Genomic DNA, 22,268 nt, shown 5'->3' with positions numbered 1-22,268 from the left:
CTGCTGCCTCGAAAATAAGAAACATTTCGCTGCCACTTTGATGCCCTGCCGATGATACACCAACTCGAACAACTTCAACAAGCTGCGCGCAGTCCCGAAAATTTGCATTTCAAGCAGCCCGCGATTTATGGCCTGTACATTTCGAGGAGCTCCAAAGGGGAATCTGTGACGAATCCAATTATGAGGCGCGCCAGCTGGAGGATCCAGGGGCTCCAGAGGAGTGAAGACGATGGCTGGAAAGACCCTGACGGGTGCCATGTGCCTGATGCGATAATGCGCCATCAAATGGCCATAAATAAAGCGCACAAAACGGATTAAGCGTTTTGTTAACAGATTTATATTGAGCTGAATTATGAGCCAGAGGCGGCCCGGCATTAAATGAGTCTCTCCCCCATGAAATCACATCAAGATCAATGAAATTAACTTGAGCTTGTAATGCCCTTTACGATTAATTCAACGGGTTTTTAATTCTACCATTCTGTCAAAGAAAGTTGCAATGCATTTGGATAACTAAACTCCAGCTGGGGGTTCAGAGTTCAACCACAAGTGTTTAGTTTCTCAGACTCCAGATATAAAATCCCTGTCACATTCCTTGTCACTTGCACTTAGTCCTAGTTGTTCCTCTGGTTTCAGAAAGCTTTCCAAACCAAACAAAAAATAGTACATCGAGAGAATATGAATTAGAAGGGATGGGAAATGCCAAAACAAGAATTTATGTAGATATTTTTTGATAAATTCATTCGCAAAAAATAAGAAATGCATGAACATAGACAGTTGCTTTCAAAAAAAGAACATTTATGCTGAATATTGTAGCATCTATCGATTTGGGAGACATGCATATTTTATTTGATTTTCCTTTTTCCGGACATTTGTTTATCAGATTCGGGGGCTCCCCACGGGTGATATTCCGACATTTGTGGATTGGTTTGTCTAGGTATTGGGAGTGTTTACGCCGAAAAAAATATGGACAGTTCACAATAAAGTCAAAATTACAGCCACCAATAAATTGATGCAACCTACAAAAAATATGGAGAGGAAAAAAAAGTGGTCTTGAAATTGCCCCCGAGGGCAGGCAATGGCAAATTGAGGCTGCCGCTGAAGAAGCCGCCGCCTCACCTGAGTTGCATTTTTTTTTTTCGTTCAAGTTGTCGGTTTCTGCGGTGGGGAGGATCATCCTCATCAGTCGATCGACGAGTGGCAGCCTCGTGCTGGGCCTCGGAGGATGTTGGCATTTTGGGACTGAGCGTCGAATTAAGCAAATTACGGTGGACTCCCAATGATCGATCCGATCCGACCCGAACTCCCTCCCCAGATGCTGGGCAATTTGCCTTAATGCCCAGGATTATGTTCGAGGCGACTCCAAGAGCTGCAAACTGTTGACTCTTTTTTTTTATTTTTCATTGGCCTTATGTCCTCCCAAATTGGCGCATGTAAATTTTTGCGACTGTAAAAAAAGGAATTTATGCCAGTTTTTATGCCAGTCGGGCATCTTGATTGCAACGAGAATTTGGTAACTCATAAATGGGTGAACTTTTTTCCACAAAAATGTATTTTATTCTCTACTAAAATACTTTGATAAAAGGATTACACATTCTTTAAAATATTTAACAGAAATCCTTAGAGTATCCTACTTCTCAATTTTTATTTAAAAACCTCTTAGAACACATCCTGCTCCTGGTGTTTTGTCTCCTCCCTGGACTCCTCATTCCCAGCCTGATGCTGACATTTGTGTGTGCACTGCAGTGCTGAAATATTTTTTGAATGCAGATTTTTCACTTAAAATTATTTCAATTACGCCAAGTGCAGGCCAAGACGAAGGAGCACTAGAGGAATTGGAGATTGGGGCTTGGAACTTGGCTTCTTCTTTTTTTTTTGTCGTCCTCTTCTCCGAATGGCAGCTGCTGCAGTTCAGTTCGGCAACGGCAACTTCAGCTGCAAGTAGATTAAATGCCACAACCGCAAACAGACAAACTTGGTCAATTATTTTCAACGGCGGACACAAATTATTGATGCAGGCCCCTTGGTCGCCCCTCAAAATACATTCAAGGATGGGGCAAAGGAGTCTGTGAAGTCTTAAAAGCCGTCCAAACCGCAGCCTGCAACCGAAGCTCATCAATCTGGGGAGGACTCGTCGTCTGCGTTGTTGTCTTTTCTCGAGTGAGAGGTACTGAGACAATGGGCTTCCCTCCTTTTTTTTTTTTGCTCCCCGGGTTGCACTCGGCAAAAGGTCTTCATTAAATTAGTGAAATGAGCAAGTCGCAAGCTGCAACTCAACTGGAAACAGAACACTTTTAGAAATAATTGGCCTAAGTCATATTTTTGTTGAGAGGAACTTCACTCTTAAACTAGAGTTTCTTGAGAATATGATACCCAATATTCCTCCAAGTTATATAATCTATAATTCCAATTAAAACGTATTTTTCTCAGTGCAAAATATCAAAGAGGTTAAAGCTCTTAGGACGATTCTGTTTCATTGAGAAATGGAAGAAATGAAGTCTGGCAGCCGCATTTAATGTCACAAATATTTGTTGTCAACTGTCAATGGCGTGGACCTGGCCAGGTCTGGTACTCGAATTCCAAACGATTTCATGCATCCAGGTGATCCGATCCGATCCTCCAGCCATTGCCATCACAGATCAATCGCACAGATCTCGGAATCGCAAATGGTTTGCTAAATTGGCTAGACTGGCTGGGTGGGTCGATTGTTTGTTCGTTCGATTGAACCATCAATGTCTCATCAAAATGCATTCGGTTTGGGTGGTGCTTTAGTGGCTATTTTGACGGCAGCAGTTGGGGGTCACAAATGTTGCTACCAGCTATTAAATTACCCCCAACACACTCGCTACAAGTTTACAATTTCATATTTCGGGCATAGCGAAATCCAAAACCAAAATAACGACTCCCTCTTTTCCGCCTTCCAGCCAGTTCTGGCCATGGCTAATGAGGCCAGTGCAGTGCAGTCGATGGGGCAACAGAAATGCCGAAACAGAACAATGTCCAAAGCTGATGGCTAATTTCTGTTTTTGTTTGCTATTAATTTCTGACGGTTTCGCCGATTGCACAGAGCCTCTCCAATTTGTTGGTCTGATTCGGCCGATTGCAGCTGTTTCGCATAATTGCCGAATTTTCAATGAATTTTCATGCAGTTTTTACCTCAGGTGGCGATTTCAAATAGAGTGGCCTGTGGCGGGCGGATTTCAAAAGAAAATCAATAAAGATTTGGGCGTTCCATTAATTGGCATAGCTTACCTTTAGACTCACCCAGTTGTTTAAACAAAAAAATCTTCTTGAGTATTCTTTTATTTTATTTTGGTTACATAATATGTTAGTTTGTCTTTTAAGCTCTGGTTTGGCATTAAAACTAAGTAGGCAACTTGATGGAGCTGGACTTGGAGCTGGGAAAGCCCCAGCCCCTCAGATAGCTAGCCAAACCCGATTCTAAGTCTTTGATGTGAGACAGGCTCAGTTCTTGAAAGGCCTTTGAGCAAACTTCCTCTCTACACTCCTTTGGCATTGGCATAAGATACATGTTTGTTGGAGCTTATGAGCTATGAGCTACGATTCTTTGAGCGATCCCAGGATATCCGACGGATACTTGATACCCTTTTGAGCACACTGTCCTGGGCGAGAGTCCGACTTACTGGCTAGTGACTAGACTAAAGCATTAGGAGAATGATATGTTGGAGCGGGACACAGTCTTTGGAATCCTAGATCATCCCATTCCCAGGTCGTGCATCAGATGCTGGCGTATGACCTGGCCCTCCTCCTCGGCTAGGAGCTGAGCTGTTACCGTGTTGACCAGGTTGAAGGCTATGCCAAAGGTGCTAAACAAACACCAAACGCCCAGGGCCAACCAGCGAAGGGGTCGGGGTCGCAGGCCCCCGTCCAGTTGGCGGAGCAGCAACAGGCCCACACTGATCCCGGCCAGAGCCCCGGTCATGTGGGCGATGTAGGAGACAGAGGGGCGTGTCTGATGGGGCAGTCCAAGGGGCTTCGGCTCCCGGGAGTACAAGGCATAGCCCAGATCGCAGAAGACTGCAAGAGAAGGTTAGTCTTTTATCCCCTTAATTAGTGATACTACTCACCAAACACAATCACAGCCATGAGCTGGACCACTCCGTTCCGCATGTGTCCGAAATTGAGGAGTACACTAGCCAACTGGGCAGCAAGGAGAGCGTAGACCCCACCACTGGCCCCCACCAAGTACACCTCTGAATCCACCACCGAAGTGCCCAGAGATCCAGCCAGAACCCCGGCCATATAGATCACTCCGGTTCGTATCGATCCGTGCACCGATTCCAGGGGCAGGCCGAAGAGCAGCTGGGTGAGCACATTGAAGGCCAAGTGCAGCCAGCTGGCATGTAGCAGGGCATAGCTGAAGAAACGCCACAGCTGGAGGCGCTGGTCAGGTCGGTAGACGAGCAGGGACTCCTCGGGAGGATCAGCAGAGACGCACACAAAAACAGCAATCTGGGGGAAGAGAATTTAGATTTAAATAGTAGTCCCAAAGACTTCCTTTAGGTAGGATAATTACATCCTTTCCTATTGCTCCGGAACTAGTTCTTAGCCAGTTGAGCGAGCATCTCGTTGGGGGGAATCCCCATTCCCGGCGCATACTCCCAGGAAGGCAAGGAAGTAATAAAATCATCAAACCCACAGAAAGCCGAGAAAGCTTTCGGGTCGTAACTGGGCTGGAGGCTGGAGAGTGTGGGGATTGGGAAAAGCCACCCCAAAGGCGGCGCAGACTGCCAGCAGACAGCGACGAGACGTCGCCATCAATTCCTCCGCCTTTTCTCCATGTTCTCCCTTTTTACGCCCCATATACATCCCGGTTTCCCCCGCACTTTTTTTTGTCTCTGGCGGCGTCCAGTCTGTGTGGTGTGCAGAAAGCCAGACGCGGAAAACAAATCGTAGACGTGTTGGATTTTTCGCACGCACTCTGTATCCCTTCGTCTACTCGAATATCCTTTAACCGGAAGCCAACTTCCATTTACAAATGCACTGGACTGGGTTCTCTAAGAGGGCCAGCAGAGCCAGTGTGTGAGTGAGTGTGGGTTTGTGGCCCTGTCGGCAATTTGTTTGCTTCAAAAGTCAATTGCTCGTTCAATGTCTGTGTGTGTGAGTGAGTGAGTGAGTGGCAAGGGGCGGAGTGAGCCCCCCATTTCCATTACACGTTGGGGATGAGGCTGAAATATGATGCGGCATCTTTGTTATGGCCAAACAAACAACCCTCTTCGGCGGAGATGGCCATCGTTTAGAGCTTGAGATACAAAACGCTTGCCAGACGTGACTGGCCAGTCAGGCTCCATGGGGAGAATATTCAATTTAATTATAGAAGTCTTGACTTTAAGCCTCAAATTAAAACACTTTCTTAAAAAAATACCTCTTTTGAAGAGGTACATTTGGAACATTTTGTCTTTAGACTTTAAAACATATTTCACTACAGATTTTAAAGAAAAGCCTAAGACAAAGGGACAAAATTAAATTAAAATTTAAAATTTTGATAGATAAAAATAAATAAACCACTTTACGAGTTCAAATTCCAGTAACGAAAGCGCTTAAATAGCAAATAGAAGACACAAACAAATCAAGTACAATGAAAATAAAATCAAATCAAATTGTACTTACACACCACAACTTATAAGACCCTCTTACATTCTTAAATCTTAAATAATTCTTGGAAAATTGCTGAGCAAAAAGTCAGCAACCACAACAGGAGGAAAAGTAATAAAAAGTGCTTGAAAACTTGAAGAGCTATCAGAAAAATAAGTAATTGCTATCAGGCAGCCATCAGACACAAAAGATCGGGGGTTAGATGTCGGCCCAATCCAATATGTTGGCTATCCCAAGGGTTGCACTGCAGCGTGGCAACAATTAAACCACAACAGAATGTGGCCAGAATGTTGTGCTCTACGGGCATGGATGTCATGGCAACTTTTCCCTGAGCCAGTCCCGCAAGCCCCCAAGGCCAGTAGTCCAACCCGCCCCCTCAAAAAAAAAAAAAAAAATGTGGGTTTTTATGGCCCTCAATCAACCCTCGAGTGTAATCGCATTAAAAAGCGGTCACATTTGGCGCCCGCTCTGGGGACAGAATACTTACTTACCTCCAAGATTGAAACGAGGACAATGAAAAAGGGCGGCAGCCACTTGAGGGAGGTGGGTGAGGGAGCCACCGCCACCGCCTCTGGCTGTTTCTCCCAATCGACGGCCTGAGACGGCTTTTTGGAAGAGGCACCTCCCGAGCAGACTGGCGGCACTGCCATCAGCTGGTCACAGCCGACGCCCAGCACCAGGCCGGATTGCGATGATGACGGAGCCGGCGGCATTTGCAAAACGGTACCGTGCCACATAGCTTCACCCTCCTCCTGCTATTCCTTTTTGGCAACGCGCCCCCTGCTCCTCCACTTTTCGCACTGGGTTCTATTTTTGGGGCGTCTGTCTTGTGACGGTGCCCCACTTAGCAGGAGGAGCTGAAGAGCCGGCGGAGACGGATGCAGGGATGGCTTCTGTCATGGTGAGATGCTCGGAATGCTGTCTGGCCCCGGTTGCGGCCTCCTGGAAAGGAACAAAGATATAAAGGCACTTGAAAAAAATATTCTAGAGAGTGGAAGTATTTCTTTTGGACTTTACATATTAAAGGAAAAGTTAAAGAAAGCTATCCCCTTTTATATTTATTTTTCTGGAGAAGAAATTCCCTGTTTTTTCTCTCAGTGCTTGGGGGGATTATGCAGTGCCGGCTATGGCCAAATTAGCTCAAGGTTGTCTCTCTTTCTCCGACTGCCTCCGATGATTCTGACGACAACTGCAGCGCCATTTCTCCCCGAGGCGTCTCGATTTGGCAGACAACGTCGCCGACGACATTTCGACAGCGCCAAAGGCGCCATCATTCAGGTCTATCCCCAGGCACTCGCCCACCTCGCCCCGTCACCCTCTTTTTGGAAACCCCTCTTTTTTAATGGCCCTAGACGGCCATAAAAGAGTCAAGAATTTATTTCTTCTTATTCTTTTTTTTTTTGCACACACAAGAAATTTATTTCCGCTGCGGCAGCACCCAAAAGAAAGAGGGCCGAAATGCAACCCCGAAAGTGCTCGAGATTAAGACGGAATTTGGAAATTCCTATTTGGAGAAAGCATTTGGAAGCAATGCCTGAAAGCATCCCGAAAAGCCATAACTCAGAAGCCAGCCAGTATAATGCCAGTCAAATCTTTTATGGAAGCGCCTGCGAATTAAAATGCATCAACAAATTGATACATTAAAAGTTATATTAGATTTCCTGCCAAACTATACCATTAAACTTTAAAACTTGAACACCATTCTTAAGCTAAGGCATCTAGATTTTATTTTTATGCGAAAATAAAATAATTTAGCAGCCCTTAAACGTAGGGCTAACTAGTTAGTGTGCATGTTTTGGTTGGAGTTCGTTTATTTGGTTTATTATGGTCTGCTTCCAGTTTCTGTGGTCCCTTGGCGTGTCCTGTTTCTTTCTGGCGTGTCCTGTTCGGTTTTTGTTCAGTTCAGTTTAGTTCCTTCGCCTCTGTTCAGTTCAGTTCAGTGTTCAGTTTGGTTGTAATGAGTTTTAATGGTGATTACCTTTGGCCCAAAACAACAGGACTGGTGGAAGGTCCTGTCGTGTTGTCAGTTGCCACTACCCCCTTGGACCCAGTGCACCTTCCTGTTCCTGTTCCTCCTCTGTCGGTTACCCAAAAACTAGTTTTGCAGACGGAAGTGTTGCTCTTGGTCGGCCCCTTAATGATCCTGGCACACAACTGGCAAACCGGTTAATGGCATCGAAATGAAAAATATGGGGGGCACCATGAGGGGCAAGGCGCATGCCAAAAACTGTAAAAATATCGACAGGTGTATCCTTAATATCCTTAAACATCGATTCCTGTTGGCTTTCGCTCTGTTTTTTTTTTCTCCAACTTTTGCCGCTGCTACTGCTGCTGCTCCTGCTGCTTTTTCTGCCGATGTCCTTGGCACGCAACTTGTTTGGTCGGTGTTCGTGTACAGGACACTGAAACGCACAAAATCCTTGAAACAAACATCGAACTTCCTCTGTGCCGGAAAGGCTCCACCAGTCCTTCCTCTGGCCCTGTTTCCTTTACTTTCTCCTTGCCACTTGCCACAATCCCTCCCCCCACTCACCGTATGCCAGCCTGCCTTTTTGGCTCATTTGGCAAAAGGCAAAAATCGAAGTTCAACTCGCCGTTGAAGTTGATTATGCAAGGCAACCTCCTTGGCGATATATTTACTAGTTACCAAAGACACTGAGAAAAATAGGGGCAACTAGTCTCTCTAATAAACTTGTTTCTTCGAAAAATTCAGTTACTAACTGCAGTAAGACTTTCGTATTTGTTTCTTAAATTCCTCAAGGAATTCTTTAACAATCCTTGACCCTTACACTCTATATTATATTATTTTTTATTGCATTTTTTCCAGTCTTTAGTGCCCCTTGAGCTTCTGTTCTAGATTTCCCTATTCGACCGCATTTTCTGTTTGCATTGGACTAACATTTCATTTACATAATGCTGACTATTTGTGTTTGCATTATTTGCTCCCCCTACCCTTGTACTTTCAATTATTTTCTTTAGTTTGTCAAATATGTGAGTATATTTTCCAACCTTTCCACTCTTTTTTTACTTTATTGATTTATGCAGTTCAATGGGCGAGGCAAATTGGCTCAAAACCCATTCGAAATTATTTCGCAATTCTTGCGGGGAAATGGCTGGGAAAGAGTAGTAGTTCCTAAATAAATATGGTCAGTATCTGAGGGAGAAATGAAGAAAGACAAAACAAATTTAATTACTCTAGCCGCAGGGTGCAAAGTGAAAAAAATAGTGAGAGAGTGCAGATGAAAAAATATACATATATAATTACCAAGACGGGCCTTGGGTCGAGAGCAAAAGTTATGGAAAACAAGTTGGCAGTGCTACCTAGGAGGCTAGGCAGCAGTGGGCGGCAGCAGTTCAAAAAGTGAAAGAATAACGAAGAAAGTTACATTAACAAAACGCAACAACAAATGAACATGAACTACCAACAATGACGAGAAAATTATTATAAAACTATAATTGAAAAATGTTTACCAGGTGGGTGGCGGCGACTCTTATGTAGGGAGATGGGATCAAAGAGGAAAGTAATGTGAGCTTACACAGAGAAAAATGAATATATTTTTTATTACACATATTCAAAAGTCTAATTGGAAAATATTAAAAAATTCAATGGAAGATAGACTAATTCAGAATTTTATGAAAGAAAGCTTTCACTGTGCCATCGAGTCTGGGAAAGGTTTTCACTTTTTTCAAAACTATTTCCAAAGGTTTCGTTTCGCATTTTGTATATATATGTATGAGGGACGATAATGAAGCGTTATGAAAGATGTACATGGAAAGTCAGGTGGTAGTGGAAGAGGGGCTCTTAGGAAGGCAGGCAGGCTTTGACGCCCAAAGACTTAGCTGGTTTCACAATAAAATTCCGACAATTGAAACGAATGCGATTAAAAGTCGCGCACGCCATCACTGAAGAAGTACCATGGAGGAGGTCGGTTGGAGAAAATACGTCAACCAGGAAAGGGGGTTTCTAGGGGGGGATCTCAAGGGGGCAAGTGGAGCATCGCGATAGCCACCGACTTGAAATTCTCAGGCTGAGAAACTGAACAACAACGACCCACGCAGGCCGCTGCTTTGGAGCTTCAAAGTTCATTTCCATTTGGATTGCATGTCAAAATGCACTCCACAGGAGTGAGGAGTGTGGAGTGTGGCTCTTTCTGCACCACTCACACACTCATTCCCTCTCACTTGCACCAGCACTCAATTGTCTTTCTCTTTGCTTTCAATTTAATTGTAATTTCTTTTGTGTTTATTGCGTTTTTGTGTGTCTGCTGCTTACGTTTTAATTTCATTAACTTACTGTGTGTTTACTGTGTGAAACACTTGCCCTTACTGCCAGTAGCCGTAGCCGTAGCCAGACCCCCTTGGAGCCTCAGCCGCTTCTGAGCCATAAAATGCTCACCATAAGCCCTAAACCACAAGAGCTTGCTTCTGTTTCTTTTGTTGTAGTTGTTGTTTGCCCAATTTCAACAGAAAAATAGAAAGAAGCTGCTCTTGATGTCGGGCCGAGATTTCGGAGATTTAGAACAGCATACGGAACGAAATTTTGGCTACCCAGTTTGTAGGTGGTCCAAAAAGGTAATGAAAAGCTATAAGAATCTCGCAACATAGCGATTAATTAAAGCTGGAACTAATAACTCTAGCAAAAAAGTTTCCCATACCGGGAATCGAACCCGGGCCTTCCGGGTGAGAGCCGGATATCCTAACCACTAGACAATATGGGACTTGTGATCATGTCGCATCCATTTAGATCACAAAAATGTTGATCCATAAATATATATTTTTAAAAATATTCTTATTTTTTGAAAAACCCTAAGTATCTCCCTTAAAACTATATCTGAAATGAATATTTTGAATGGATTTTAATTTAAATTTAAATGTACCGAATCTTATAAACATTATTTACCATAATTTCTAACTTCATTATTAATTTAAAATGTTATAAAAAAGGTTTCCCATACCGGGAATCGAACCCGGGCCTTCCGGGTGAGAGCCGGATATCCTAACCACTAGACAATATGGGACTTGAAAATGGCGTCTCAAACAGTGTTGCAAAAGGATTAAAAAAAATATCCTTTCTAAATTTTTATTTTTGGAAAGAATTTTAATAAAATTTCTCATAGAATTTTAATTTTCTGCCCAAAAAAATATAATTTAATAATTTTTATAAATAAATTATATAATTAAAATATAAATAAATCTTTAAAAAAATATGCAAAAAAAGTTTCCCATACCGGGAATCGAACCCGGGCCTTCCGGGTGAGAGCCGGATATCCTAACCACTAGACAATATGGGACTTGAAGACGTGGCGCGCCAACTCCGAACTTCAGAGAGCTGCCCGAACAAGATCGATGTTGGGTCGATGTCTTAGCATATTTTCTTGTTGATCGCGGATATGTATTTTTAAAGACGGCTATTTATAGCTACTGAATCACAGCTCACTTACGCAGCAAATCGAAATCCGATGACGAATTTAAATTTCCTACGGATCAGACCTGATTTTGAATTGGCATCGGCACCTGCTTACAATTCTGCCAATCGGATCTGCGGGAAAACCGCAAATTTCCCCATTCCCTCGGCTAAGAGTTTTCCTCCCGCACCCCCTCATTCATTTCTGCGGCTGTCTCTCCCTGCTTAAGTATTTATGTCTTTTCGTATATTTCTACGACTTCGCGTCAATGCACAAATCAGTTAACGTCCGGCAGACGACAATGGACGGGGCAGCCAGTGGACAGTGGACAGTGGACCGACGTAATCACCTGCAGCGACAAAGACACCACCAACTGAGCCACCTGAACCACCTGACCGCTGTTGTTGCTGCCCAAACAAGTGCACGGGGTATCCATGTTTATTTTACGGTTCAACGATTATTACCAGTTATTGTCTAATGCAACCGTAAAAGGGGCCACTCTCGGCAGGCGGGGGAAGGTGGGAGAGGTCACACGCCCCACCACCGGGCCAGGGCACCACCCGGGCCACTGCACCACCAGACGGAGGCAGACGGCAGCGAACAGCAACCACAAAACGGAGAGGGCGAGGAAGGGGAGAAGGCAGACCAGCGACAGACAGAAAATGGGGAGAAACCGGAGGAGAACCAGAGGGTTACATGGCAAAAAAGAAAGTATATCTATAATTAAGTTATTTTAGGCCATAAAATATTATATAGAACTATTGCTATAATTATGTTATATAGAGTGGTATTTAAATATTCAGAAAATAAAAGAAAGTAGGATTTTAATTAACTTATTTTAGGCCACAAAATATTATATAGAACTATGCAGTATGGAAATAATATTTTAATATTATATCATATAAAGTGGCTTTTAAATATTTAGAAAATAGAAGAAAGTTTGATTATATTTTGTATACCTTATAAATAAGTGTTTTAAGTCATAAAATATTATATTGAATTATAAATATACCATTATTCTTATCATATTTTATAACTATTTCATATGAAGTAATATTAAAATATTTAATAACTTCCTTTCTATTCTTTACAGTTTAACAACAAAATATAATACAAAATCTGAAAGGAATTCGGGATCTACAACAAATAAGGTAGGAAGATTGTATCTATATATGAATTATGATATTTTATGATATATCTTTTTGTTGGCTTGTTGAAATTATAGTTTACAGTGTTTAATAACTTGGGGAGTGCAGTAGGTGTTGCCTGCCACCACCGGCTGGTGCAAGGTCCGAGTCTGTGTGTGTGGGTTGTTGTGGTCTGGTCTCTGCTCATTTCGCTATCAATATTTCAAACACGTTCCAAACTTTTGCCTTTTTCGGAAGGGAGCCACGGTAGAGGGCTGGCCAAAACGGAAGTTCACACGGAAATATAGAATAATACAAGAATAATAATAAAACGAAAAGCAAAACCTAAAAGACAGCCAGACAAAAACATAATGCTTCTTGTACATATAATCAAAAATACCAAAAAAAAAAAAAACAAAAAAAAGTGAATCACGCAAACTACCGAAAGCAGATCGAACTGGGGTGGCTAAAGTTTCATTCAGTTTGGAAATTGAACAATCCCAGATATATATCCAGACGATAAGCAAAGTGGGCGGTGCAAAGCGGGCCAGGCAGGCCAATTTCGTAATTTCTACAGACAAGTATTTGTGGAATGCCAGGGAGGAAATGACAAACACTTTGGCATGAGGCCACTGAAAAGATTGTCAAGGAGAGTCTATAATCGGACGGGGAAGTGGATGTGGAAGTGGATGTTGCTGGGCAGACGATGACATATCAATAAATTAAGCACGCAGCCGATTAAAGTGCTTGGTGGGGCCAGCGAGACAAAGTCTAGACGCAGGAGAATCCGATGAGCCACCCACGCACACCGCAAAAAACTAGGGGTTCTTATTTAAAAGATTATCAACTATTTCCTGAGTGCCTCTAACCGTTAAAATATCTCGGTTTAAAGTGCTTCTTTAACTTAAACATATTTATTTTTAAAAGTTTAAACTTTAAAGTGATGTTTTTTTTATCTGAATCTTATAAGCACTTTGAGTTAAGATGTAAAAGTTATTTACTCCATTTATATGATAATTAAGTATCCCGTAGATACGCAGATATTCTTACGTATGGCCAGCAGATGGCATTCTGAGATCTGAGATCACTGGCTGAGCTTGATTTATGGCTTGAGAAATTCGCTTGACTCCGATCTAATAAATATCTATGGAAATTGCAGCACGAACTCTGGTGAGCCACTGTGATAAATAACTTCCATGCAAAAGATACAAAGATACAAATAGCGTTGAGCGGGTCAATTGCTCCCTCTTTTCTCTACCTCTTTCTCTGTCTCCTTCTCTGTTCTACGGCTGATTGTGTCGAGTGAAGCAATTTAATGCAAAAGCCATCAATTAACCCGCTTTTACCGCCAGATACAAAAGTATCTTTCGCTGGACGGCACTCGAACCGTTCGATGCTGCTACGAGATGCAACGATTTGCACGTAGTTCCGTTAGCTAATTGGACGCTGATGGCTCACGGCCTGCCGCTGCCGCTGATCTGCCGCCGATTCCGATTTTAACCCCCCAGCTCCAGCTCCAGCTCCAGTTCCAATCCAGATACAGATTCCCTGCCCAGGAAGGAAGCTCTGCGGAAATTGACTCTGATGGTGATGGTGATGGTGACGTTGACCCAGGGCAAGAATTTTTCCCGAAGGGGGAGCGGAATTTTAATGCTCAACGTGGTTCGGAGTGGTAGTTGTTTGCTGCGTGCCCCATGAATAATTAATTTATGATTTTTCTCATTGTAAATCATAACAATTAATGTAGTTTTAAATGGGCCCAGTGCATGGGCCAAGGAGGAGTGGTCAAGATGGGTTGGGTGGGGTGGTAGGAAAACATGACCATTGCCAAAGGCAACATCAAAAGGCAATTATGGAGCCCCGATCCACCGAGTGGGTGAACAGTGGAAAATGTTAATAAGAAACAGCAACAGCAGCGACGACGGCGAAGGAAAAGTATTCCAAGGGGTCACCATCGTAGCCGGTGCGGGCGAGGAGTGGGAGTTCGCACGGTAATGGAAATAGTAAAGTGAAAATGGCCTTACAAGCCTTTTGTTCTCGTTGGGACTCTGGGAGCCACAGATCCAGAGATCCAGAGACAAATAAAAAACCTATAAAGGCAGGCCACAGATGGCCTCGAAAGGAAGGAAAAAGTTCAGAAAAAAATCAGGAAAAAATCGGAATGAGGAATGCAGTAATTTAAAGTAGTTTCTGCAAGTGGCATTTTATTTTAAGGTTCTGCGACTTCAAGCTACCTTGGCCACCTGAATTAGCCAATGAATTTTGCACTAATTTCCATCATCATCATCATTTTCACCTGCCGTTTTTCCCAAGCTCGATCGATCGATCATCGATTGGACGCTAAATGCGCGATCCATTTTTCGTGCGACTTTCCACATGGCGAGAAAATCGCGGCCGTAAAAGCGGTGCCATTAATGAGTTCAATAGCTGGCGAAGTCGGTGCCAATGTGGTTCACACCCCGATGGCCCCCTCCCCCCTCCAGCACCTGTATAGTCACCTGTGCCGGCTTACTGCCCTGCCCCCTGATGCCCCTTGAGGCTCAATGAACTGGACTTTGTGCCTCGCCCGATTATCACATTTCGATTAGCGGCGTCTCCGGCTCGAAAAGCAAGACCGAGAGCTTCGCTGACCCGCCAACTGGCGTTCATAACCACATTAGCACCGCTGGCGCTGCCCTCGACCCACCATCGTTGACCTGCCCGCCCAGCCCCTCGGCCCCTCGGCCCCTCGGCCCTTGGCGATCTACATTCGCTTCCTCACCGACACTGTTGCTCCGCAGTCAGTGGGCTTGTTCCGCCCCTGGACCGCCTCTTCTTCTTTGGACGAAAGCGGCGCCTGCACGCCTCCCCTCCCCATCCCCCTCCTGCCTGCTTTTCTTGGCGTGGTAATTATTCGCGCTTAGCTGAATACGCGAGTCTGCAAAGCGTAACTTGTAGCTTGTAGATACATTCACGTATCTCTTCGCACGCATCTACATATGGAAAGCCATGGGCATGGGCAGTAGTGAGTGAGAGGTGGGCCATAGAGGTGGACAGGTGTAGAGCAAGGTGGGCTTACAGGGAACTACATATATGACTAATTTTGGAATATTAATTTTCTTTGAAATAGAACTCTATAAGAACTTCCCCCGAAAAACCTTGATTGGAAAGTAAATAGTTAGGTTGGTCATTTATTGGAACTATCTTATCTGCCCTCGTGAGTCACGCTGCCATCGCTGAGCTGGATGGACAAAAGTTAATCACCGTTGCCGTTTAGCTCACTGAGCTTATTGTTGGCGCTCAACATGGATCTAGTCTGGGAGCTGGTGGATCTGAGGCTGGAGCTGCTGTTGCTGTTGCCTCTTGCCTCTTGCATAGTTTACATTTTATAAGTTAATTGAGTTAACTGTTCAACGCTCTCACTTTGTTTGGCCCGCCACTCCCCCCATGGTTGGTCAGTATCCGCCAGATACTCTGTTGATATTTGTTCCGTCGGATGCTCTGGGAACTGATCACTTGGTGGCACCATCTATGGGTGGTACTGCCCGGCCGCCCCAAAAACTATTTTAATTATACACATCTTTTGCGTATTTGCTGGCATTTACATATCTGCATAATTCGTGTTGTGGTTGAAAACATTAAAATTTAACAAAAACCAAAAGAAGCAAAAATAGATACAAACAAACAAACATGCGGCGACCAACAATATCTGCTGTTTGCTGGTTTAATTGCCAGAATATTTCATTTCACACACTCTCTGCTACATAAAACTTTTCTATTCATTTTTTCCACTGGCATTACTCTTTCTTTTTTCTCTATTTAATATGTTGTGTGTTTTTTAAGCTTTCCCCAATTTCTTTTTTATTTTCATTTGTTTATTTGTTTGGTTTTCCACATTCTGTCAATGTGCAATAATAACCAAAATTGCTGTGATAACTCTTTGTAAACGTTTGCATTTTGCGTTTTTCTCCGATTTTGCGGCTTAATTCTTTTATAAATACCAGATGAAGAGATTGCAGCCAGAGTTTTTAGTTTTAAATTTAAAAGAGAAAATATACAATTTAATATTTTGATTTTGAAAAACGGATTGCAACCATAAAGTGTACTTTTTCATAAAATAATTATTAGATACTAGGTAGAATTACAAAATATAATATTTCATACAAATTTTAGATTCGAAACAGTACCCTAACATATACCACGTTTTAATAGTATTAGTTTTAATAGTCTTTAAACTATTTATATATTTCTTTAAACTATTGCAAGTTCTATCAAAAACTATTGCAATCTTAAATCGATTTTTTTTTATTAAAATTTCTCACTACTTTCGGATATAAAACAGAAAATACCTCTGAAATCCAAACCTATTATAGCATACCCCCTAATGAGACCTACAACTATTATTTTCTTAGTTTTAAAAGGTATATTTCATCAAGAAAACTGTAGCTTTTAATATTTAGATTTTGAAACTATACCCACCTACTATCCACCAAAAAGTAAACTTTAATTTATGATTTTTAAACCAAATACTTATCACATGAGACTCTTACGGTATGCCGAGAGTGGAAACTTTCAGATTAGAAATAGGAAATACCCCTAGTATCCGTAATGCCCCTTTCAGCCACTATTACCGCTCAGTCTCTGGTCTCAACCATTTATACAAATTGTGTCAATAGCTCCGCTCTCGTGTTTGTCACCCAACTTCAATTGCTGACGTCAAAGTCAGCTTGGCCCACGCTTCGTCTGAAACTTGTTTTGGAGACCGCCTATAGCCCCGGGAGCCCCTTGGGTCCACTGCTCATATCCCTAACAGTTTCTTATCGTTGCGGATTTCAGGTGTTCGCATTGCGTGGGCCTGACTCACCTCAATGCGGTTCGGATTGGCTTGTTGGCGGGGGTCTCTAATAGAATTCGACCCTGGCGGGGTTCCGTTTCACTTTTCGCCACATCTCTTGCTATTTGATTTAATTTTTTTTTTCTTATTTTGGCTACTGGCTACTGCAATATCAACAGAATTCGTTTAGACGGTTTAGTATCATTTCACACGTAAGATTCGGGGGCTACAGTGGGCTTTCAGGGCTCTGAGATTGGGCTCTGAGATTTTTGAGATTGAGTATCTTCAGATTCTGATATCACATTCCATCAAGATAATTAAACTAAAGATTAAAGATTAAAATTTATATTTATATTTAGGTTTTTTTTTATTGAAAAATGTAATTATGCTGCACTGTATCCTGTATCTTTGAGATGCATTTTCTGCATGTTTGTTTGCGGCTTGCAGTGCAGAGCGTTTGCAATTTTGTTTCGACATTTTTGTTGCTTTTTTCCCCATTTGTTTGCTTTGTTTTTGTTTATCGCAGATTCGCGAAATCTTTGTTTTCTTATCTCTGGCTGCTCAGCTATCTTTTCTTTTATTTTATTTTCTTTTGTTTTTAGTCGCGCGCACGAAATTTCCACCTCCGCCGAACAGCATTGATGAATGAATGGCTGTAAGAGAGGGGGTGGGGGGGCGACCAGGTGAGCAGGTGAGAGGGGCAATTACCGGCGATAAGCGATGAGTGTGCGGAGTTCCCTTGGCCGGCGGTTTGTTGTTCTTGTTCTTTGGCTGCTGCTGCCTGTGATTCATATTTCCCATTTGCATTTGCACATTGCGCTGGTTAGGCATTTTTATTTTTTTTTTTAGCACTCACCTCTGTCGTAATTCGCTGCAAGCTTTGTATTTGGTGTGAAATATTTACGTGCAGACACATTCTCCCATTCATTCTGCAGCAGTTGCAGTTGCAGTTGCAATAGAAACAGAAATCGCAAGCGGTGGCACTACAAGCACACTGATACTGATACATCTACATGCCTTCCTTGCCATTTTTACCCACATTTATTTTCGGTGCATTTCCGCCTGCCATTTGCCAGAGCACCTTACCCTCCTCCACTCCAACTGGCCCACCTGGCCCTTTGGCCTTTTTCCCCAACTCGCTTTCAGCCAACTCGCTCCCCCACCTGAGTGCAGAAAATCGGAAAAAAGGAAATCAAATCTTCTTGAGAGAAATTTTTATGGCTGCCAGGTTTTTCCCTCAAAATGGTATTTCTTTACAAAAAGAAGGAAAATAAAATATATTGAAAATAAATCATTTTCAGAATTATTTTGTTTAATTTTTATATAAATTCTTACATTAAATTTAGGTATGAAACTTTAATAGGATTTTGCTTTTACGAATTTTCTTTTAATTGAGATTCTAAAGAATATGTATAATATTTTTTTTTAATAAAAGAAAAAATATTAAAATTTCTCCATGAAACTTAATACAGAAACCTAATTCTAGTTACTTTATTTTAAGTAAAAAACGCCGTCAATCAGAAAAACTTGCTTACATCCTGGGAGGAGTCTTGCCTTTTTTCCGAAGCTTCACCGTCAAGGGTATATCCCTAAAAAGCGTTTCCTCAGCTATTCATCTCTGTTTTACTTTTGGCATAAACATTTCCTAAACTTTTATCTAATTCAACAACAAGCTGCAACAGCAACAGCGGCTGTGTGGCAGTGGCAGCAACAAACGCAACAACATCGGTCGCCTTCATCCATTTTGCAAGGTTCCCAAGACATTTCCACATTTTCCGAGTCATTGTTCTTGCTGTTATTGCTGTTGTTGTTGTTGTTGTGTGCTCCATCTTTGAGCTTTTGTTTTTCTTATTTATTTATTTGTTGTGTGTTTTTTTTTTAGCTCAGTTTTTTTTTTATTTTTCAGTTCAGCTCAGCTCACTTCGCATTTTCAGCGTGTTTCAAGTTGTTAGGCATTCAACTTTTCACATCGCTGCTCGGTTTCTTTCGCGAAGGTTTTTCCATCAGATTTCTTGTTGTTTTTATTTTGGACTTTGGCGCTTTTCAGTTTGGTTTTGTGCAACACACGCCACTCGAGTCCATGCCCAGGTCTTTGTGTTTGTGTCGCCCTGAGACTTTGAGGCGCCGCCGTGGAGTTGGGGGCGTGGTGGCTCAAATGGTTGCATAATCTAGCAGCTTTTGTTAAATTTATTAAATTTCTCGAGCACTAAAGTGCACTAATTTATTAGCTCTGAATTGGGTGAGTTTCTGCGTTTGTATGTGTATCTTTCAGATACAATCTGATAGAGTTGCACCTTGGCAACTGACCGAGAAGACAAGATACAAAACTGTTGGAGCCATTGTCTTGCCAACTCAAACTCAACTTGAAACGTCTGCGTAGATTAATGCGATTGCGAGCAGCTCTGACACTAATGAAGGTCAAAGGTGGAGGTGGCCCAAAGGATGGAAGCCGAAGACAGCTTAAGAATGATTAAATGGTATAAACTGTTGACTTTTGCGATGAGACATGTGAGGGTGAGGGCCATGACGCTTTAAAGCCATGACGGGAAATGGCAAAGGAAATAGTAATACTAATAGTAATACTAATAGTAATTAAAGTTACAGAGCTTTGCCTTCATTTCTGTTCTGACTTTGATTCAATTCCGAGTTCTTAAGCCATTCTACAGAAACTTTTCGCCAAAAATCTTCCACTCTTCTGCAAGCAACCGAAAAAATCCGTGAATAAAAGCCCACTTTTAAGAAATTTAGGTATTTAGGTCTTTTTTCCACCTCTTTTTGTTTGTCGAGTTTTTTAATTGTGATTCTGAATACCCATAGTTGTGGCAGCTCTCGGACACACAACAAAAGATTAAGAATTGTGAAAAAAAGCAAACTTGACACAATTACTAAAAAATAAGCACAGGCCTCAAGAAAAAATTAAAATGCATTGCGTATGATTTTTTCAAAATAAGCAAACGCATTAATTTTTCGTAGTTTTTTTTTACAAACTATGTATAAAAAGTAGCCACCAGAGACGAGAAAAGAAAAACAAAAACTTATAGAGCGACAGAAGCTCAAGGCTTCCAGAGTTCTCTATGATTTATGAATGTATCTCAAAGTTGATTCTGAAACTGTGAATGAATTCAGAATCGATTGAGGAAAAGTTTTCAACGCAAACAAAGTGAAAAGGGAAAAATTTGTTGGAAAGTGAATAGAATTGGCATCGATTCGATTCGATGCGATTGAATGAAATACTTTAGTGACTGCGTAAATACACATAAATCCCAGAGTGAAATACAAGAGTGTAAACAAAAGTGAGCCAAAAATGGGGATTCAGAGGTGCCGTTCCCCTTGGGAGATAAACTTGGATGGATAGATAGATGAATGTATGTGGTGCTGGAAAGATGAATGTCCAAACTGGGAGCTCGAGTCCCACCCACATGAAACTTTGGAACTTGGCAGTAGCAGTAGACCAGCTTTATAGGTTTTATATAGACTCTCCATCGATCGTTGGCCACTCCTGCGCCTACACGCACTCACGTATATTTCAGCATTTTGTTTTTTTTTTTTTATAAAAGACAAAAGAAATCACCCAACGAAGCAACTGTCTCGGCCAGTTTCTGGCCAAGAAGTTGTTGGCCAGAAGTAGCACTTGTCCGAGATCCCACAAAAGAGATATCATCGAAAAATAGAGCAGGGCAGCCCACATGATGAAGGGGGTACTCGGTGCAAAGTGGTTGCCATTTGTTTGACAGCTCTGGCACACAATTCGCGTTTAACTTACACTCGTAATGGGGGCGGGATAGAATATTCCTCATCTACATCGTTTAACGTTGCGTATACGCAATGTGTGCTGGCTGGGGCGTTAGGAGGATATGGAATCTGGGCAAAGGAAATGCAGTTAGATGCCCCACCCAACCCCACCCGCTCCCAGTCAACAAATACGGATACCGAACGACAAGCACAGATGTTTTTACAATCCAAAAGATACAAAGCAGACACAAACTCTGTTGCAGAAGCTGCTCCCGCACTGACAGATGCAGATTTCGATGCACTGAGCTTCAAAATCATGATTTTTGGTAAAGTTTTCTTATTGAAAATTTCACATAGCTATCATTAACTATTTATTAAATTATTATACTTAATTATCTTTAAATTTTAATAAATTAAGAGATTAAATTATAGTATCTTTCAGTGCCTTTGAGCTCAGATATATTCTGATCAGCTTACAGTTGAGTTTTTCAAGTTTCAAGGGGACGGATTTATTTTTTGGCTACATTTTTGAGGGAGTTCTGGTGGGGAAGGAGCCCAGGAGTTACCAGGAGGAAGGCAGAAATCCTCTGACTTTTTTCAGGCCATTCGAGGGGCGAAAGTGATGACGTTTTGGGTTCAACTGCAGCTTCGTCGTCTTCTAAGCCGAGTTATTGGTATCCTCGGGATCAAAGTAGTAAATTTTTGGCAGTACAGCAGTCCTTTATTTTTTTTGATGGTTTTCCATCCAAAGAGTTTCCTCGATTTTCCCAGTTAACCGTTAGTCGCGTGTATTTGCCGCCGGTTGCCGTTACAAAGTACCGTTCACAACTGAGCTCGTTTTTTATGCGCCCCGATACTTTTATAGATTCGCAAAGTGCCGGCTCCGGGCCGGGCCAAAAGGCAAAAAAGAGGGGTTCACCTCCGTGTTAGTTGCTTGTCGTTTTATGTGTTTCGTTCCTTTTTTCCCTCTTCTCTTCTCTTTTTATTTTATTTCGTTTCTACCCCTTTTTAGCCAACAAGCCGGCCGGCCAAGGTAACTAACCCCCCTAGTGTCCCCCTAGTGCCAACCCCCCAACCCACTGCCAGACAGCCAGGTGCAGCAAACATGTTCGAGGCTCGAACGCGTTGCCAAGTTTTCCTTTGTCGTGGCTTTTCGCTTTTACCTTCCGCTTTGTGTTTGGCCGCTTTTGGTGAAACGGTAAAGGACTACGGAAGCGATAGTCAGAGCGAAAGGGGGGTAGTGGCGAAAAAGAAAGACAGCTGCAACTGCAGGTGCGAGTGAGGCAGAGGAAGAGGCGAAGGCGAAGGCAGATGCAGCCGCCGATGGACAATTAACAAGATAATCATTAACTTGGCACACGTTCCTTAAACCTTTTACCTTTTTTTGTGGCATTAATTTCTCAATTAGTTTAAAAGATTAATGACAAAATACTTTTTTTTATTTTTCAATTCAACAAGCTCTAATATCTCTCACTCTCTCTCTTTCTATCGCCTTCTCATCTCGAAATCTCAATCTCAGCTGCTGTTTTTGCCTTGTTTATTGGGTGTCAGCGGTGCATCCATCAGATACAAGATACT

At 42.3% G+C, this 22,268-nt stretch overlaps 1 protein-coding gene and 3 non-coding genes across 10 annotated transcripts; all 4 read right to left on the bottom strand.

Annotated features, from left to right (window-relative positions):
- Nucleotides 1-3,291: 3,291 nt before the first annotated feature.
- Nucleotides 3,292-21,555, bottom strand: LOC6507390 (protein rhomboid). 7 transcript variants are annotated; one of them, XM_044714492.1, is made up of 6 exons: nucleotides 21,257-21,555; nucleotides 17,998-18,121; nucleotides 17,815-17,952; nucleotides 6,105-6,555; nucleotides 4,086-4,470; nucleotides 3,292-4,035 (listed from the first exon to the last, which is right to left on the bottom strand). In XM_044714492.1, exons 4-6 carry the CDS (start codon nucleotides 6,348-6,350, stop codon nucleotides 3,713-3,715), a joined length of 954 nt encoding a protein of 317 aa, XP_044570427.1. In that variant the 5' UTR covers nucleotides 6,351-6,555; nucleotides 17,815-17,952; nucleotides 17,998-18,121; nucleotides 21,257-21,555; the 3' UTR covers nucleotides 3,292-3,712. The 7 variants fall into 7 exon arrangements, with proteins under 7 accessions (XP_044570427.1, XP_044570428.1, XP_044570426.1 ...); XM_044714493.1 differs by having other exon boundaries at nucleotides 17,815-17,941; XM_044714491.1 differs by having other exon boundaries at nucleotides 17,815-18,121.
- Trnae-cuc lies at nucleotides 10,260-10,331 on the bottom strand. The gene has a single exon. It is a non-coding gene; the product is annotated as a tRNA-Glu (tRNA).
- Trnae-cuc lies at nucleotides 10,560-10,631 on the bottom strand. The gene has a single exon. It is a non-coding gene; the product is annotated as a tRNA-Glu (tRNA).
- Trnae-cuc lies at nucleotides 10,833-10,904 on the bottom strand. The gene has a single exon. It is a non-coding gene; the product is annotated as a tRNA-Glu (tRNA).
- Nucleotides 21,556-22,268: the final 713 nt, after the last annotated feature.

This window comes from Drosophila ananassae, chromosome 2R (assembly GCF_017639315.1).
Source record: "Drosophila ananassae strain 14024-0371.13 chromosome 2R, ASM1763931v2, whole genome shotgun sequence".
Lineage (NCBI taxonomy): Eukaryota > Metazoa > Arthropoda > Insecta > Diptera > Drosophilidae > Drosophila > Drosophila ananassae.
The sequence above is the reverse complement of the archived record's forward strand: the minus strand, read 5'-3'. Positions and strand labels throughout refer to the sequence as shown.

Coding starts and splice junctions, on each gene's coding strand:
- LOC6507390 (XM_044714491.1), bottom strand. CDS start 6,350: ATGTGGCACGGTACCGTTTTGCAAATGCCGCCGGCTCCGTCATCATCG. Junction 4,471..6,104: donor TCCTCGTTTCAATCTTGGAG/GTAAGTAAGTAT, acceptor CTCTTCCCCCAG/ATTGCTGTTTTTGTGTGCGT. Junction 4,036..4,085: donor CATGGCTGTGATTGTGTTTG/GTGAGTAGTATC, acceptor CTTCTCTTGCAG/TCTTCTGCGATCTGGGCTAT.